The sequence below is a fragment of the Syngnathoides biaculeatus genome, chromosome 1 (genome assembly GCF_019802595.1).
Source record: "Syngnathoides biaculeatus isolate LvHL_M chromosome 1, ASM1980259v1, whole genome shotgun sequence".
Taxonomy (NCBI): domain Eukaryota; kingdom Metazoa; phylum Chordata; class Actinopteri; order Syngnathiformes; family Syngnathidae; genus Syngnathoides; species Syngnathoides biaculeatus.
The window spans coordinates 5212963-5231190 of record NC_084640.1 but is presented as its reverse complement, the minus strand read 5'-3'; the positions used below and the strand labels follow the sequence as shown (position 1 = coordinate 5231190).

Below are 18228 nucleotides of genomic sequence, written 5' to 3'. Positions count from 1 at the left end.
GTCCACTTCAACTACTCAAACATCTCCAACACCACTGTTTAATAGCCATGAAAGGGACGACAGGCAGATCTTCAAACAACAAAATATCAACAAAGTGCCGGGCCCAGACTGTGTCCCATCCTGCCTCAAAGTCTGCAAAGACCAACTTGCTCCTCTCTTCAACAGGCCTCGACAACTGTGTGAAGTACAAACCTGATTCAAACACTCCACCATGATACTGGTCCCAAAAAAGCAGCAGTATCAGGTCTGAAGACTACAGTCCTGTTGCCTAGACATCTGTGGTCATGAAGTCTTGCGAGCACCTTATGGTGAACCACCTCAAGACCATCACAGGTCCGCAGCCGGAACCATTATAGTTTGCTTTTCGAGCAAACTGGTTTGGGGATGATGTCGATGTGGGTCTGCACTTCATCCTTGAACATCTTGACAGGGAGGGAACCTATGCGAAAGTCCTGTTTGTGGACTTCAGCTCTGCGCTTAACACAATCATCTCTGAACTACTCTCCTCTGAGCTTCACCAGCTCAGCATCTCACCCCTCCATCTCCCAGTGGATCTATAACTTCCTGATGGGCAGGATTCAGCAGGGGAGGCTGGGGGACACCACCTCATTTCACCTCGCGTACTATCAGCACCAGGGCACCCAAGGTTGTGTCCTCTTTCCCCTGCTCTTCTCGCTTTACACAAATGACTGCACCTCGAGACACCACGCTGTCAAGGTCGTGAATTTTGCAGAGAATTGTAATTAAATGTGTATTTTTGGGGCTAGAATTGGGTTGTTACTTCCAATCAGGTCTCCCTAGTTGCCTCAATATTTGTAATTAATTTGGAGAACACATTAATGGGATTTATGTAGTGCATTTTCGGATTGCATTCGCGAAAACCCGAGTGAAGAGAAGTAAGGTCTGAGCTTAGAAAGTAAGAGACAAACTTCCCGAGTAATTATACATCAAAGGAACTCTAGGGTTTACTTCAAAGAAATTCTTTGGCCATTTGGGGCTTTTACAGTTTGCCACCTCACGGGTGACCAACTGGGATTATTACCAGGAGTCCTGGTTACAAATCTGTATTTATTGGTTTATTCCACCCAAGTAATCAATGCCCACATACTTCCCTGGACCAGAAATAGAATAGGAGGCTATAGGGGAAGAGGAGAAGGGAGGGTCCCAGGTAGAAAGATAAAGTAGGGACCTCCTGTCCACGCCCAGAGGGGAAGGAGTATAAGAGAACAACAGTTGAGGGGTGTGCTTCTTTTGGCGGGCTATCCAACACAACATACGATTGGACCTGTGGCTTACAGCTGCGAAACAACTACCTACTATGACTAATAAAACAACTACCCCAAACATAAGTCTCCAAGGTGATTCCACCGCTTGCTTTCGGGACTCGAGGGGAAATTATACTTCAAGAGCTACCACAAAAATCTGCAAAAAGACCAATTTAAATAAAACGTGTGGCCGTTTAATGTATGATAAAATTCAATATGGCCACAAGTTTTGAAAACTAGGAATTGTCCAGCAGCATCTTCTGCTTTTCCTTTCAGCTTGTCCTGTTAGGGGTCGCCACAGCGTGTCATCTTTTTCCATTTTAGCCCATTTCGTGCATCTTCCTCTTTCTCTTTGGTCTTCCTCTCGCTCTTTTGCCTCCTTCCTCAGCACCCTTCTACCAATATACTCAGTCTCTCGCCTCTGAACTAACCCTAACCCTAAGTCTTAGTACTTAGTACTAATTCATAAACCTTTCCACCCTAAGTCATATCTTGTAGTTTCTGAGGGAAGCCTACCAAAATAATATTATTTTTTCAATAAAAGCGAAGTCTTCTGTTGGGTGCAAGATGAATATATTTCACTCTACAGGGTGTACTCAGTTTATCATGTAGTTACATTACACACATAATTACAGTCAAAACTTACACGTAAAACACTTAGCCATAAATATAAAAGAATGCAAAAATCCATCCATCCATTTTCTTAGCCGCTTATCCTCACAAGGGTCACGGGGCGTGCTGGAGCCTATCCCAGTCGTCAATGGGCAGGAGGCAGGGTACACCCTGAACTGGTTGCCAGCCAATTGCAGGGGACATCGAGATAAACAGCCGCACTCACAATCACACTTGGGCGCAATTTAGAGTGTCCAATTCGTGTTGCATGTTTTTGGGATGTGGAAGGAAAATGGAGTGCCTGTAGAAAACCCACGCAGGCACAGGGAGAACATGCAAGCTCTACACAGGCGGGTCCGGGATTGAACCCGGGACCTCAGAACTGTGAGGCCAACGTTTTCCAGCTGCACTACCAGGCCGCCTATTCAAAAAAATAATATTAAAAAAAACATGCAGTAACTCAGTGTGTCTTCATGTGATGCATGACCATGTATTTGTACACTTCTGGACAAAATAGTTGCCATTCATAAACTCTCAATATTGTGTCTTGGTAATGCCAACTTCTCATACCTGTCTCTGACCCACCCATAATGTTTCCGTAACTCCATTTCTGGTTTCGGCCCAAAGGGTTTTTGGGTTAAAGATCACTGGTATTGTTTATTTTTCTCCTTGCAATCAAAACTTTCTCTTGTTGAGGAGGGGGCGCCATTGTGATGCATAAAGTGATGCAATGGTGTCGTGCCTGAAGTGACGTCACAACGACATGCCACAACCATCCGGTGCAACACTAAAAGACATCACACATTTTCTTTGTTTGTGACTTTTTGTACTGCAATAAACACGTTTTTATTCTTGTTTAAAGGAAGACTTTGTCGAGACTATTATGAATGGGAGCACACGTTAAAAGTTATTAGATGAGGGTTCAGTGTTTCTTTCATCGAAATTCCTCTCTCGCTCAGACATTCCAATGAGCCCGGCTGGAAAACTGACAGCCAATCAGCGTTTCCCACGCTTGCAGTGCTTCCTGTTCTGACCAGCGGCGGGAATGGGGGTTTGTATGCGCGCATCGCCGTAAATAGTAACCACGAAGTGTTGTGTGCTTACACACATATATCCATCCATCCAACCAAATTGTACTTTTCAAGCACACCGTTTGTCACGTTCGACCAGCGGCGGGAATGGGGGGTTTGCATGCACGCATCGCCGTAAATACTAACCGGGAAATGTAGTGTGCTTTCATGTATATATCCATCCATCCATTTTCTGAGCTGCACGATAGTCGTAGGAATGCTGGAGCCTATCCCAGCCGTCAACGGGCAGGAGGCAAGTTTACACACATGCAGACACGGGGAGAACATGCAAACTCCACACACGGAAGTCCGGCATTGAACAGCTGCGCCACCCTCATAACAGATGTTGTTGCTTATGCAGCACTAGCACGAGAGGCTATAACTCACCAGCTAATAACCAGCAATGATTAGATCCGAGGAAATTTCCCCTGCTGGTGAACGAGCTTCAACTGTGACAGCCACAGCTGTATCCTGTCAGGTTAACCCCATGGGAGGTTAAAGAAGAAGAAATTTGGGTGTGTTTTCTCAGTTTTGGTGCAGAACAAGTTTGCATCTTGGCTGAGGTAGAATGAATGGTCTGATATGCTAAGCACTGGAGACGCCAGGGATGGAGTCAAAGATGTTTCTTCCGCGTTTGGCTGTGAAAGCTGGCACACATCCAGATTTTCAAAAATTTTCTTTATTTTCGATTTTCATTTTCAACTAATGTCCAAAATATATGTAATAATAATATTTCTTCACATTGGAGGGTTTATTGTACATATGAATTTTGGGGAGAGTCTTCCTTTAAGGAAAAATGCCCAAAAGAGAAAATAACTTGAGGTCTAAGATCCTCAGAAATCTATCTAAAATAAAATATTCTTTGAAAACATAGAAATTAAGCTATCATACACTACAAATTGTCAAAATGGTGAATAAACATTAGGTATTGCAGAAAACATGGAAACAAAACCCCTGTTGAAATGTGACTATTAATGAGAGGAAGTGCAGTTATATACAGTTTATCAAGTCTTAAGTCTAATGTCAACCTTTTGATGACAAGCTGTGCTGGCTAATTGAAAGTGACTTAATGATGCCCTTGTTCATTCAATGAAATTGCCTCAGAATATTCACGTGTGTTCCAGTTTTTCAAAAGTGACACATCATTAAATATTATGATTGCACTTTTGCGTGATCATAATAGTCATTCACTCTTCTAACAGCCTTTTCCTCACCAAGCACAAATTGCGGAGACAGCATGTATTCCTTGCAGGTACAACATACAGTATTTGTACGAAACGCCTTGAGACACAAATGTGAATGTAAAATTGTGCTCCAGCTATGCTCATATTCATTTTCTCCTGAGTATGTCTTTGTCATGTCTGTGATTACTCACAGACAACGCGCTGGGCCAACTCATTTCAGAATACATCATAAATAATTTACACGGCATTAGTTTTGATCAAATTTTCAAAAAAATCTATCTCCAGCATGGTTAGGGCTATTGTTATTTGCGTCATTTAGAAGCCCCAGCAATACCATCTATGGTGTGTTTTTGTGCATTGTGTGAAAGTCATTGCTCAAAGAAAACCAAAGTAAATTAAGAATTTGGATTTATCTTATATTGGTTTATTGAAACTTGTCTGGATGTGAGCAGATAGATAGATACATAGATAGATAAATAGATTGTTACAACTCATAACACGTGACAAACTACGGAACGTAAAAGACAGACAATTACAAAGTAGATGAGCAATCAAACATAGCCTTTTTGAACCAAGGGTGCAAATAAGTAATACGAATAACAAATCAACATTGTACAACAAAAAACAAAGAGTTGACTTGACTAGGTAAAGGCCAACAACTGCCAATAAAAAGAGCTGGGCAAAAACATAGCAAATAAAAACCTACAAATAAAAACTTCAAACTACCAATCAAACAATGAAACCTAAATTCTCTAATGTCCTTGCACTGCCACCAAAACCTCCCAGCGATCAGAAACTGAGTGCAGCTAACTCCTGGATGATAGGCCACCTTGGAACTGTGTCGCCCCTGCAAAACGTCTGGTTTAACATCCGCAGGAACAAACAATTTATGTTTAGGAGTATACACCAGCACTTGAATGTCTATTGCAGCATTGAGCACCATAATGTCCACCTGCCACTAAATGCTCAGCTTGGACCACAGATCTCAGGAGTGCACTCATGAGAGCAAGGACTGAATATCCTGGAAAGTGCATCTGACTTGATGATCAGGGAACCTGAAATGGGTCAAAAACATAGACTAGCGTGCCTGACAGTCTTCGGGCAGACATTGTAGATAAGGTACTTGTAGAAGGTGAACACAAAGGGATCTGCCGCACCATCTAGCGATGGCCAGCAACTCACCACTGACTATGACGTAATTCTGTTCTGCAGGACTGAGGTGACGCCAGAAGAAAGCACAGGGATACAGCTTTTGGTCAAATGAAAACCCATTGGCCTAAACTGCCCTGAGTCTTGAATCAGAAAAGTCAACCTCAACAACAAAAGGCAAATTGGGGTTACAACATGTAAGCAACGTTGAACTTGTAAACACTGTTACTTTTTCAATGCTGATTCATTTTCTCAGATCTAAACAAATGGCGTAACATACTGTTTACAAAATACTAAAAGTCATCCATTTCATGACACTTGACCTTTAAATTTGAAATTAAAAACAATTCCATCTTCTCAAACATCTTTTTTTTTTTTAACACAAAATAAGAGGAATATGGATGCTGGTGTTTACAACTTATGTGCAAAACTTAAAAAAAAAAAGCAAGGCCAGTGCCCTGTGCCCAGCTTCCTCCGGCAGCAGCTCCTCATCTGCGGCTCATTGATGCGAATTATGCCTTGTATTTAAGCCTTGTATTTTGTATTGTTAGATGTTAGATTGTTTGTTGTTTGAGACTGCATTAATCTACGTGAATATACAAGCTTCTTCATATATATTTGCCTTTTTATCACGGCCACTTATTCTCACAAGGCTCGACGAAGTGCTGGATTCTATCCTGGCTGTCCTCGGGCAGGAGGCAGGGTACATCCTGAACTAGTTGCCAGCCAATCGCAAGGCATATGGAGACAGAAAACAGTTGCACTCAGAATCACAAATGGGGACAATTTAGAGTCACCAATTAATGCATGTTTTTGGGATGTGGGAGTAAACCAGAGTGCCCGGAGAAAACCCACACAGGCACGGGGAGAACATTGAAACTCCAAACAGGTGGATCCGGGATCGAATGCTGCACCTCAGAACTGTGAGGCCAACACTTTCCAGCTGGTGGATCAGCGAATACGTTGGTGGACACCAACGATGAGGTATGCTGTCAAGCTGAATAAGGAGTCCCATTGGGCATTTTTGGCCTGTGGGACTCCTGAGGCAGCTGATAGCGACCAGCCGGCCAAGCGAAATGCAGCTTCGGTGGTCACAGATGCAAAAACCTGGGTGTGGGAGGAGTTCAGTGAGGCAATGGAGGACGACATCAAGACTGCTTCAAGGAAATTCTAGTCCACTGCCCGGCGGCTCAGGAGGGGGAAGCAGTGCACCGTCAACACTGTGTATAGTGGGGATGGGGCAATGCTGACCTCAACTCGGGATGTTGTGAGTCGGTGGGGAGAATACTTCAAAGACCTCAAGTCCTCCAACATGCCTTGCCATGAGGAAGCCAAGTCTGGGTTTGCTGAGGCAGGCTCTTCTATCTCTGGGGTTAAGGTCAACGAGGTGGTTCGCTTGGAGTTCTTAAAGGCTCTGGGTGTTGTGGGGCTGTCCTGGTTGACACACCTCTGCAACATTGCGTGGACATCAGGGAAAGTGCCTCTGGATAGGAAGACCGAGATGGTGGTCACCATTTTTAAGAAGGGGGACCAGAGGGTGTGTTCCAACTATAGGGGTATCACACTCCTCTGCCTCCCTGGTAAGGTCTATTCAGTGGTGCTGGAGAGGATGGTACATTGGGAAGTCAAATCTCAAATTCAGGAGGAGCAATGTGGTTTTTGTCCTGGCCGTGGAACAGTGGACCAGCTCTACACCCTCAGCCGGATCCTCGAGGGTGCATGGGAGTTCCCACAACCAGTCTACATGTGTTTTGTGGACTTGGAGAAGGCGTTCAACTGTGTCCCTTGGGGAGTCTTGTGGGGGGTTCTTCGGGAGTATGGGGTACCTAACTCCATGATATGGGCTGTTTGGACCCTGTATGACTGTGCTGAATTATGTTCTCATATTTTGACACGGGGGGTCCACGTGATTCACTAACACCAATAAGTTGTAAGGACGCGTTTCCTTTCTGTTCTATTGCATTATGGGATGTATGGTGATACCGGAAACACTGTCACTCTATTCACTGTGTGCGTCTATGGCATAAATAAATATATCCATATATATATAAAGAAAGAGATGGTATCAAGTATTTTCCCTGTAACTAATGAAGAACCTGGAAGTACAAATGCAACAGGTTATGGGCCCAGGCACAGCACAAGTGGAGGAAGATGGCAGAGATTAGCTTTCAACAGCAACGAAAAGAACCCTGAACTGTGGGAGGTAAAATTTCTTGGCTACCTCAAAATCAACGGCTTGAAAGACACGATCCTTTCCACTGAAGACCCTGACCTGGAGTTGAACGCAGACTGCTTCGCGGAGCTGATCCAGTTCCTCAACGACACTATCCTGGTGCTGGTTCTGAGGGAGGCGGCAGACGACGGTAAAATGGCTCTTCAAATATTACGAAGACATTCAGCAAAAAGGAACACCAAAGTGGTGTCACTATCACAGAAGGTCTACACACGATGATACATGCAGAAGAAAATCCAAGAACAAAGATGATACCAAACAAACTGTAGAAAGAGAACAGAAACATAAAGAGGAAGAGACATTTGTTTTCAAGGTCGGTCAACAGTATCTCCCAGATAACAATGAGAAACATGGAGTGATAATAGATTTTAGTGCTACATCACACATTATGAATGAGATCCACAAATTCACAAGATTTGATGAGACGTTTAATCCAGAAAAACACTCCATGGAACTTGGCGATGGAAGCAGGAGAAACAACGTGGCATTAAAACGTGGTGATGCCGAAGTAGTTCTTCAGGACATTAAAAGAAGAAATTTTGCTATCGGCCGTTGGCCTCACAGTTCTGAGGTCCCGGGTTCAATCCTGGACCCACCTGTGTGGAGTTTGCATGTTCTTCTCGTGAATGCGTGGGTTTCCTCCGGGCACTCCAGTTTCCTCCCACATACCAAAAACATGCAACATTAATTGGACATTCTAAATTGCCCCGAGGTGGGATTATGAGTGCGGCTGTTGTCTGTCTCTATGTGCCCTGCAATTAGCTAGTACCAGTTCAGGGTGTACCCCGCCTCCTACCCAATGACAGCTGGGATAGGCTCCAGCACTCCCCATGACCCTCATGAGGGTAAGCAAGTAATTATCCCTGATGAGGCGCAGGGGACCTGCACCGCCAGGGCTGGGACCGGCAGGACCATGACAGTAACCCCACGCCCCCCGACCCTGACAGCCGGCTCCAAACGGCCCAGGAGCCTCAGGATGGGCTGCGTGGAAGTCTCTGATAAGGATAGGTTGTACAATAAAATGGGACGGGATCCAGGAACGTTCTTCTGGGCCATATCCTTCCCAGTCCACCAGGTATTGAACCCCCCGCCCTCTACGATGCTTTGATAGAAGCCGACGAACTGAGTACACTGGACCTCCATTGATCATCCGGGGGGGTCGGAGAGGTTTGACTGGGGGGACTAATGGCGATGTACGAGTCGGTCGAAGCCACCTCACATGGAGCGTGCGATGAACTCTCATCGATCTGGGAAGCTTTAAGGAAAGAGCGACAGGGTTAACGATCTTAGTGATAGGAAAGGGATCCATGAACCTGGGAGCGAGCTTGCGTGACGCCATCCGCAGAGGAAGATCCTTTGTGGACACCCATACGAGTTGTCTGTTCACTGTGTGTGTCTATGTCTATAAGATGGCGAGACCAAATTGCTGCGGGGTGGAATCAATCTTTGTGTGGATTACACCTAATAAAAATGTAGATCAAATCAACTACTTCCACTATAATGTGCAGAAACTGGGAAGTTATACTGAATCAGGCTTTGTTGCCATAAAAGAACAATTGTGTGATAGATGACTCATGGTGTTCTAGGACCGCATTGGGGTCGACATGCTCCAGGCTGAGAAAGGTGGTGTCTGGGCAATGTTTGTTGATCTGTGCTCTACGTTCGTTTCGAACAATAAAGCCCCTGATGGGTCACTCACAGGGGGTAGTGAAGGCTTGCGCACTCTGAATCTCAAGATGAGGGAGCATTCCAGGATGAAGGCCTCTGCCTGGTCTGAGTGGTGGGACAAAACATTTGGTAAATATAAGAATTTGTGTTTTTTTTCCATCCTGGTTACTATAGCTGTATTTGCAGCTATTCCTACATTGTGTGGATGTTGTATTCCTTGCATTTGTATATTGCTCAACTAGCTTATCTCAAATGCTGTAGCCCCTCCAAATTCCAATTTCAATGAGATATACCCAGTGCTTGCTGAACCACCCAACAATACTGTTGATGAATTTGACAACCATGATGACCAGGATGATTATGTAATCCCCACAAACCTTTTCCCTGAACCTTGTCACATTTATGGAAATGAATTCTTTTTTATTGAACAAGTTAATTATGTAAATTAATAAAGCCTATTTAAGAGGTCTTTTTGATCATGTATTTCGATCATATGTAGGATAATCAGGAGAGAAATGTTGGAAAACTTGTGAAATTTAGTTATCATACATTTTCTTTGAAATGAAGAAAATGCTTTGCTGAATTAATGAAATACAGATCTCATTTAGCAAGTTAGCAGGAAACAGACCTGCACCAAAAAGAGGAAGTAGCTGGTTGAGAATACCAGACAGAGCCAGACTAATGGAGGGAACCTGGAGAATAACTTTGAAGTGACTTTTGCCATACTTACGAATGTTATTTCTCATTTACTCGCCTGACATATGACACAAAGTAAGTTTCTTTCGGCTTGTCCCGTTAGGGGTCACCACAGTGTGACATCTCAGATGAACGCTATTATTTGTTTGGTACAGTTTTTACACCGGATGCCCTTCATGACGCAACCCCTCTTGGGGAGTGGAGGCCCTAGTGAGATACGAACTGACGACCCCTGGTTTACCAAAGCAGTGCTCTAATCACTGAGTTACCGGGCTTTGGCTGAGATAGGACACAATAATTAAACAAAAGAACGCTTCTGCACTTCCCCCTTTTGGGGATGTTGTAATTGTGAAAGCAAATAAAAGAAAGGAGTCGGGGAGAACTGCTTCAGAGTGTGGTAGAGAATTGTGGGGTGCAGTTCTCTTCCGTTCTCCTTGCATGAAAGCAAATTGGTGATGAGTGCCTCCACCTTATTTTTAAACGGTTTTAACTAAATGTCACCCTGATTAACCAGACAGCAGCATAAAATGACAGAGGCTTTTGAGTGATTGATTGATCAGAGGAAGTATTGCAATTCATTCTGGGTATTGGGGATGGGCCAGTTGGTGGCTTGGATCTTGGTTTGGTCCTGTTGTAATTGACCTTTTGCAATGATGTAGTCAAACAAATGTACTGAGGAGAGGTGGATCTCACATTTTTAAGGTTTGGCAAACAGATGGTTCTCTAGAAGGCGCTGGAGGACCTTGCACAAATTCATGTGATGTTCTTTAGGGGAGAGGAAGAAGAGGGTTATGTCATTAAGGTATACGAATACAAACCTGTTCAACATGTCACTGAGGATATTATGAATAAATGATTGCAAACCTGTTAAGCATTGGAAACCCATTGAACATTTCATGGAGGATGTCTTGAATAAATTACTGGAAAACTGGTTAAGCATATTTGTTTGCTAAGCCGACTGATAGGAACTTGAAATGTTCCAGAGCTGTATTGAAGGTGGTATTCCATTTGTCCCTCTCTCATATACAGATGAGATGGTAGGCATTACAGAGGTGGATTTTTTATGAAAATGGGTACAAGATCCTGAAGATCCTAAAGAGAGGAGGGCTCGTCCCGGACTGCAAGCTCATCTTTACGTTGTTCAGAAGAGCCAATGAAAAAAATCCTTCTAAGCGCGGCATCATCTCACCCCCATTCACCTGCAAGTATATGAAACTTGGTGGAGTATTCCTCTATGGATTTAGCACCCTGAATGAGCCTGAGGAGATGGCGGGCTGATCATACAGGATACAGAATACAAAAGAATGCCATTTATTCTCATTATATTTGAAAACCTTGCCACACCTCCTGAGGTCTGTTGCTGGCAAGGAGGGACTATCCTCTTGTTAACATAATGTGGAGCGTTGATGCACACTAACTTCTGTAAATGCTAGAAGACTCTTTGCACAACTGTGAATCATAAGGAATATCCATCCATCCATCCATTTCCTACCACTTCTCCGGATCGGGTCGCGAGGGAAGTAGCTTCAACAGAGATACCCAGACTTCCCTTTACCCAGCCACTTCATCCAGCTCTTCTGGAGGGATCCTGAGGTGTTTCCAGGCCAGCCAAGAGATATATACAGTGAAGAAAATAACTATTTGAACACCCTGCTATATTGCAAGTTCTCCCACTTAGGAATCATGGAGGGGTCTGAAATTTTCATCATACGTGCATGTCTGCTGTGAGAGAGATAATTTAAAAAGAACAATCCATAAATCACAATGTAGGATTTTTTTGATGATTGTATTTGTGTGATACAGCTGCAAGTATTTGAACATATGAGAAAACCAATGTTAATATTTGGTACAGTAGCCTTTGTTTGCAATTACAGAGATCAAACCTTTCCTGTAGTTGTTCACCAGGTTTGCACACACTGCAGGAGGGATTTTGGCCCACTCCTCCAAACAGATCGTCTCCAGATCAGACAGGATTCTGGGCTGTCGCTGAAAAAATTGAGTTTCAGCTCCCTCCAAAGATTTTCTATTGGGTTTAGGGCTGGAGACTGGCAAGGCCACGCCAGAACCTTGATATGCTTCCTACGGAGCCACTCCTTGGTTTTCCTGGCTGTGTGCTTTGGGTCATTGTCATGTTGAAAGACCCAGCCAGGACCCATGTTCTATGTTCTGATGAGGCAAAGAGGTTGTTCCCCAAAATGTAGTAGTACATGGCCACAGTCATCCTCTCCTTAATTCAGTGCAGTTGTCCTGTCCCATGTACAGAAAAACACCCCCAAAGTATGATGCTACCACCCCCATGCTTCACAGTGGGGAGGGTGTTCTTGGGATGGAATTCATCATTCGTCTTCCTCCAAACACGGTTAGTGGAATTCTGACCAAAAACTTCCATTTTGGTCTCATCTGACCACAAAACCTTCTCCCATGACTCCTCTGTATCGTCCAAATGGTCATTGGACAGCAAGACGGTCCTTGACATGTGCTGGTCTAAGCAGGGGAACCTTCCATGCCATGCATGCTTTCAAACCATGACGTCTTAGTGTATTACCAACAGTCACTTTGGAAACGGTGGTCCCAGGTCTTTTCAGGTCATTAGCCAAGTCCGGTCGTGTAGTCCTGGGCTGATTCCTCACCTTTCTAAGGATCATTGATATCACGAGGTGATATCTTGCATGGGGCTCCACTCCCAGTGAGATTGACGGCCATGTTTAGCTTCTTCCATTTTCTAATGATTGCTCCAAGAGTGGACCTTTTTTCGCCAAGCTGCTTGGCAATTTCTCCGGAGCCCTTTCCGGCCGTGTAGAGTTATACTATTTTGTGTCTGGTGTCTTTGGACAGCTCTTTGGTCTTTGCCATGTTACAAGTTTTAGTCTTACTGATTGTATGAGGTGGACAGGCGTCTTTATGCAACTAACAACATCACACAGGTGCATCTGATTCAGGATAATACATGGAGAAGTGGTGGACTTTTAAAGGCGGATTAACAAGTCTTTGAGGGTCAGAATTCTAACTGATTGACAGATGTTCAAATACTTATTTGCAGCAGTGTCACACAAACAACTCGTTAACAAAATCATACATTGTGATTTCTGAATTTTTCATTTTAGATCATCTCTCTCAAAGTGGACATGCAGCTACGATGAAAATTTCAGAACCCTTCATGATTTCTAAGTGGGTGAACTTGCAATACTACTGTCTGATATGACCTCTGAGTTTAAATTTGTTCAAGCAAACTTTTAAATGTGTTAACAATGTATCATTGGTCACATTAATGACCTCATGTTGTCTCACATTTTCACCCACCACTTCCAATTGAATAATATCGGCAGGGACTAATGCCCCAATTGTTTCATCAATAACTTCATTGTCATTATTTATTCTACCTAAATAAAAGGATGCAAAATTAACCACCCACTCAGAATTTGGAATATGAATTTGTCTTCTGATTTCTTAATTATTGAAACGATTATGCTTCACTCTTTCACCACCTGTCTGCATATTTGAATTGCTGGGGTCAAGAGTTTCAGAAGTGTGGTTTACACTTTTCTGTCTGGCTGTGGTGAATCAGAAATGAAGTCTGATTGTGATGTGTCAGGAAAGAAGTCTGGTTGTGGCGAATCATCAATGTCATCTGATAGAAATGGTGTGAATATTTCAGATAAGTGCTGTGATTGCGGTGTTAATTCACAGTCTCTGGGTGATACATTTTGTTGTGTATCACTAGCAGATGGTTGTTCTCAATGGCTCAAAGCTGTTTCTAGAGGTTTAAAAAAATCCACAAGGTCATCCATATGTCCAACTCCCATGAACGGATCCACATTTTCAGCCTGCATTTGATAGAGATTGTCAGTCTGTTTGATCGTATGATCGTGACTTTCATCAATTCATGAAGTACAGTTTCAGATTGAAGATCGTTTATCTCCTCACATTTTTCCATTATGAACACAACAAAAATGGAATACCAACATACATACAGTGAGTGCCTTGTGAAAGTATTCAGCCCCCTTGAACCTTTCGTTTCAACATTTTTTTGTCAAGAATCAACAACAAGCGGGACACAGTTGTGAAGTGGAACGAAATTTATTGGATATTTTATACTTTTTTTAACAAATAAAAAAACTGAAGGTGGGATTATTCGGCCCCTATACTTTCAGTGCAGCAAACTCACTCGTAAAATTCAGTGAGGATCTCTGAATGATCCAATCTTGACTGATGATGATAAATAGAATCCACCTGTATGGAATCAAGTCTCCGTATAAATGCACTTGCTCTGTGATAGTCTCAGGATTCTGTTGAAAGTGCAGAGAGCTTCATGAAGACCAAGGAACACACCTGGTAGGTCCGAGATACTGTTGTGGAGAAGCTTAAAGTCGGTTTTGGATACAAAAGATTTCCCAAACTTTAAACATCTCAAGGAGCACTGTGCAAGCAATCATATTGAAATCGAAGGAGTATGAGACCACTCAAAATTTACCAAGACCTGGCCGTCCCTTTAAACTTTCAACTCGAACAAGGAGAAGACTGATCAGAGATGCAGTCAATAGGCCCATGATCACTCTGAATGAACCTCAGAGATCTACAGCTGAGGTGGGAGACTCTGTCCATAGGCCAATAATCAGTCGTACATTGCACAAATCTGGCCTTTAATGAAGTGTCCCGAGAAGAAAGCCATTACTCAACATATCCATAAAAAGTCTTGTTTAAAGTTTACCACGAGCCACCTGGGAGACACACCAAACATGTGGAAGAAGGTGCTCTGGTCCAATGAAACCAAAATTGAACTTTTTGGCCACAATGCAAAACGATATGTTTCCCGTAAAAGCAACACAGCTCATCACTCAGAACACACCATCCCCACTGTCAAATATGGTGGTGGCAGCCTCATGGTTGGGTCTGCTTTTCATCAGCAGAGAGAGGTAAGATGGTTAAAATTGATGGGAAGATGAATGGAGCCAAATACAGGAACATTCTGGAAGAAAACCTGTTGGAGTCTGTAAAAGACCTGAGACTGGGACGGAGATTTATCTTCCAACAAGATAAAGTATTAATGTAAGGGGGCCGAATAATATTGCACGCCCCACTTTTCAGGTTTTTGTTTGTTAAAAAAGTTTAAAATATCCAATAAATTATGTCCCACTTCACGATTGTGTCCCACTTGTTGATTTTTGACAAAAAATAACATTTTATATCTTTACGTTTAAAGCCTGAAATGTGGCGAAAGGTTGAAAAGTTCAAGGGGGCCGAATACTTTCACAAGGCACTGTAGTAATGTATATGAAATCTTATTTTTTTTAACCAAACTGATACAAAACCTTCATGAACTGTAGATTTGTTTTGTTTAGATAAAACAATGATACAATAGTTAATACCAGTAGCCATATAATTAAAAAAAAAAAAACTTTTTTTAGGTGTTAAACATTGCTTTCAGGAAATGCAGCCCTATGTGGGCACAAGCCAATGCAATCTGTCGGCCTGTCCTAAACCCGGATAAATGCGAAGGGTTTTGTCAGGAAGGGCATCCAGTGTCAAACTGTGCAAATCAAATATGAGCGTTCATCTCAAGCAGGGGTCACCAACCTTTTTGAGGCTGTGGGCTACTTCATGAGCACCGATCGTATGAAGGGCTACATGACCTCCTTGCGGCAAACTTTCAAAATAACATAACTCCTTGTACTTAACACATATATAAATACTTTATATTATACATTATATATTACATTTCATTAATGTAAGCAACTCAGATTCAAAATTTAAACCACAATTACTAATCATAGTAATTACAATTTGTGACGTGCTATTTTTAGAACATGCCTCGTTGGCACTTTTAAGTAGTCCTCGTGGGCTACCATGCACCCGTGGGCATGGCATTGGTGACCCCTGATCTTAAGAATACCATACCAGATTGGTCGTGGCCCAGGTTAACAACGCCCGTCACCAGTACCGTTAACCTGCAGCCCGTCGGTGGAAATTCTGCTACTGTGGGTCGAAGACAAAGAAGAAGAGGAAAGGGGATTCATCAGCAGAAGAAGAGAAATGCATAGAGCCTACACCTTGTCTTGTGTCAACCGTCAAGACTTTCAAGTACCTAGGAGTTACAGTCTCAGAGTACCTGAAATGGGAGACGAACATCAACTCCTTCCTCAAAAAAGCTCAGCATAGGATATACTTCTTGCGGCTTCTGAGGAAACACAGCCTGTCACAAAAGGTTTTTAGACAGTTCTACACAGCAGTCATCCAATCAGTACTGTGTACCTCCGTCACAGTCTGGTCTGGGGTCACCACAAAAAAGGACAAACTCCAACTGCGACGGACAATCAAAACCGCTGAACCGATTGTCGGCATCACTCTACCCACTATTGAAGACTTGCACACAATGCAAACTAGGTCCCGATTGGGCAAGATCCTTTCGGACCCTGCACATCCTGACCACCAGCTCTTTCAACTCATTTCATCGGGAAAGCGTGACAGATCCGTGTAAGTCAAAACTAGCAGGCATCTGAACAGTTTTTTTCCCCCCTGTGGCAATTAAGTCATTAAATTCTTGATCAGCGAACTACTAATTTCTGCCTTGTGTCACTGTTGGGACACACACTCACATACTGCTGGTTCAATCAGTATTAGTAATATATTTTGTAGACTATTGCACGATTCGTCACTTTAAACTGCTCCCTTTGCACAATTGTCATTACACTGGTCTATTACGGGAATCGCAAATAGGTAAAGGCACTCTGAACAAGCGTAACACAATGTGGGGCGTTGACACACTCTACCTATCCTCCCAGTTCACAATGAAGAAGACTTTACATCTTGCACATCTGTGACTCTGATAAGGAATAGTTCCTATAACCATAAATGTGTCTTATTCCTTGTTCTTGTTCCTCTTATTCACCGACTGCCAGAGAAAAAAATGTTGTGTTTTTACACACTTGGCCAATAAAGCTGATTCTGAGTGTAGGGACTTTGAATGTTGGGACAATGACAGGAAAAACTCTGAATTTGGTTGACATTAGGAGAAAGGGTGATATATTGTGCATCCAAGAGAGCAGTTAGTAAGGAGTTTAGGAGCAGGGTTTAAATTATTTTACCATGGAATTGATTGGAAGAGAAATGGAGTCGAGATTATTTTAAAGGAAGAGCTGGCTAAGAATGTCTTAAAAGTGAAAAGAGTATGAGATTGAGTAATGTGGCTGAAATTTTAATTTTATCATGCTCAGAACACGAGGCTGAACCCACAATGCATGACCAGATACAGTTTGGGAAGCGTATTTTTTCAGTCCAAGGTTGGTACACAGGCAGGCAGTCCAAACAAGCAGCAGTGTCAGAATCAATCAGAATCAGGCGTAGAGGCAGGTTCATCAACGAGGCAGGTTTCATTGCACAGAGCAACACAGACAAGGGCATGGAATTGCGGGAACGTTACCTGGAAGTACAACGATCTGGCAAGAACCAGATCGCGTGTGTGGAAATATATCAGTGCCATAATTAGTGAGATGAGAATGGGTGGGCAAATCTGCTCATTGGAGCTGGTGCGCACCGAGTCGGGGAAAGACACACCCATCACAGTAACCCACCCCAGGGCCGTCCAGTGCCAGTCGTTACCCGGGGTCTCAGGATACGTGGCATGGAAGTCTCTGATGAGCGAGGGGTCGACAATCAACCGGAAAGGAACCCACGACCTCTCCTTGGGACCAAAGTCAAAGTCAACAAGATACTGCACCCCCTACCCCTACGGTGCGACGACAAGAGCCGACGCATGGCATAGACCGGACCCCTGTCCACGATACAGCGGGGAAGAGAGGGCCTGGGTTAGGTTCTTTTGCAGCGCTTTACAATGGCCAACGTGGATGGCACGGACGAGTTAGAGTCTATGGATGGAAAAAGAGAGGGTGGATAACTGTGTACAAAGTGAAAAGGAGACAACCCAGTGGACACTGAGGGAAGTCAGTTGTGGGAGTATTCCACCCAGGTAAGCTGTTGACTCCATGAGAAGGGTTGTGAGAAGCAGGACACCAGAGTCCTCCCTCCAAGTCTTGATTAGTGCGCTCAGTCTGGCCATTGGTTTATGGATGATGGCCCGAGGAAAGGTTCACGGTACCCCCTATTGGGAACAAAACACCTTCCAGAACCGACATATAAACTGGGATCCCCTGTCTGAAACCACGTGGGTAGGAAGACCATGCAACCTGAATACGCTTTCCATCATTAGCCTGGCCGTCTATTTTTTCAGAGGCAGCACAATGAAGTGAACCATTTGGAAAAACGGTGCACCACCATGAGGACAGTGGTGTGACCCTGTGACGCTGGAGCCCAGTCACAAATTCGAGAGAAATATGTGACCACAGCCAACATGGAAC

At 43.5% G+C, this 18228-nt stretch overlaps 1 protein-coding gene across 5 annotated transcripts in view; it reads left to right on the top strand.

The window, feature by feature from the left end:
• The window catches only part of LOC133510966 (uncharacterized), a 79542-nt gene that overhangs the window by 27433 nt on the left and 33881 nt on the right, over window positions 1-18228 (top strand). The window contains exons 6-7 of one of the 5 annotated variants that reach the window (XM_061839780.1): window positions 2837-2928; window positions 5344-5572. The exons of 3 other annotated variants lie outside the window; for them this stretch is intronic. In XM_061839780.1, the coding sequence (XP_061695764.1) occupies window positions 2837-2928; window positions 5344-5354 (103 nt within the window). In that variant the 3' untranslated portion in view covers window positions 5355-5572. Of the gene's footprint in view, window positions 1-2836; window positions 2929-5343; window positions 5573-18228 lie in introns of those variants that run through there. One more of the 5 variants, XR_009797797.1, reaches the window with a different exon arrangement.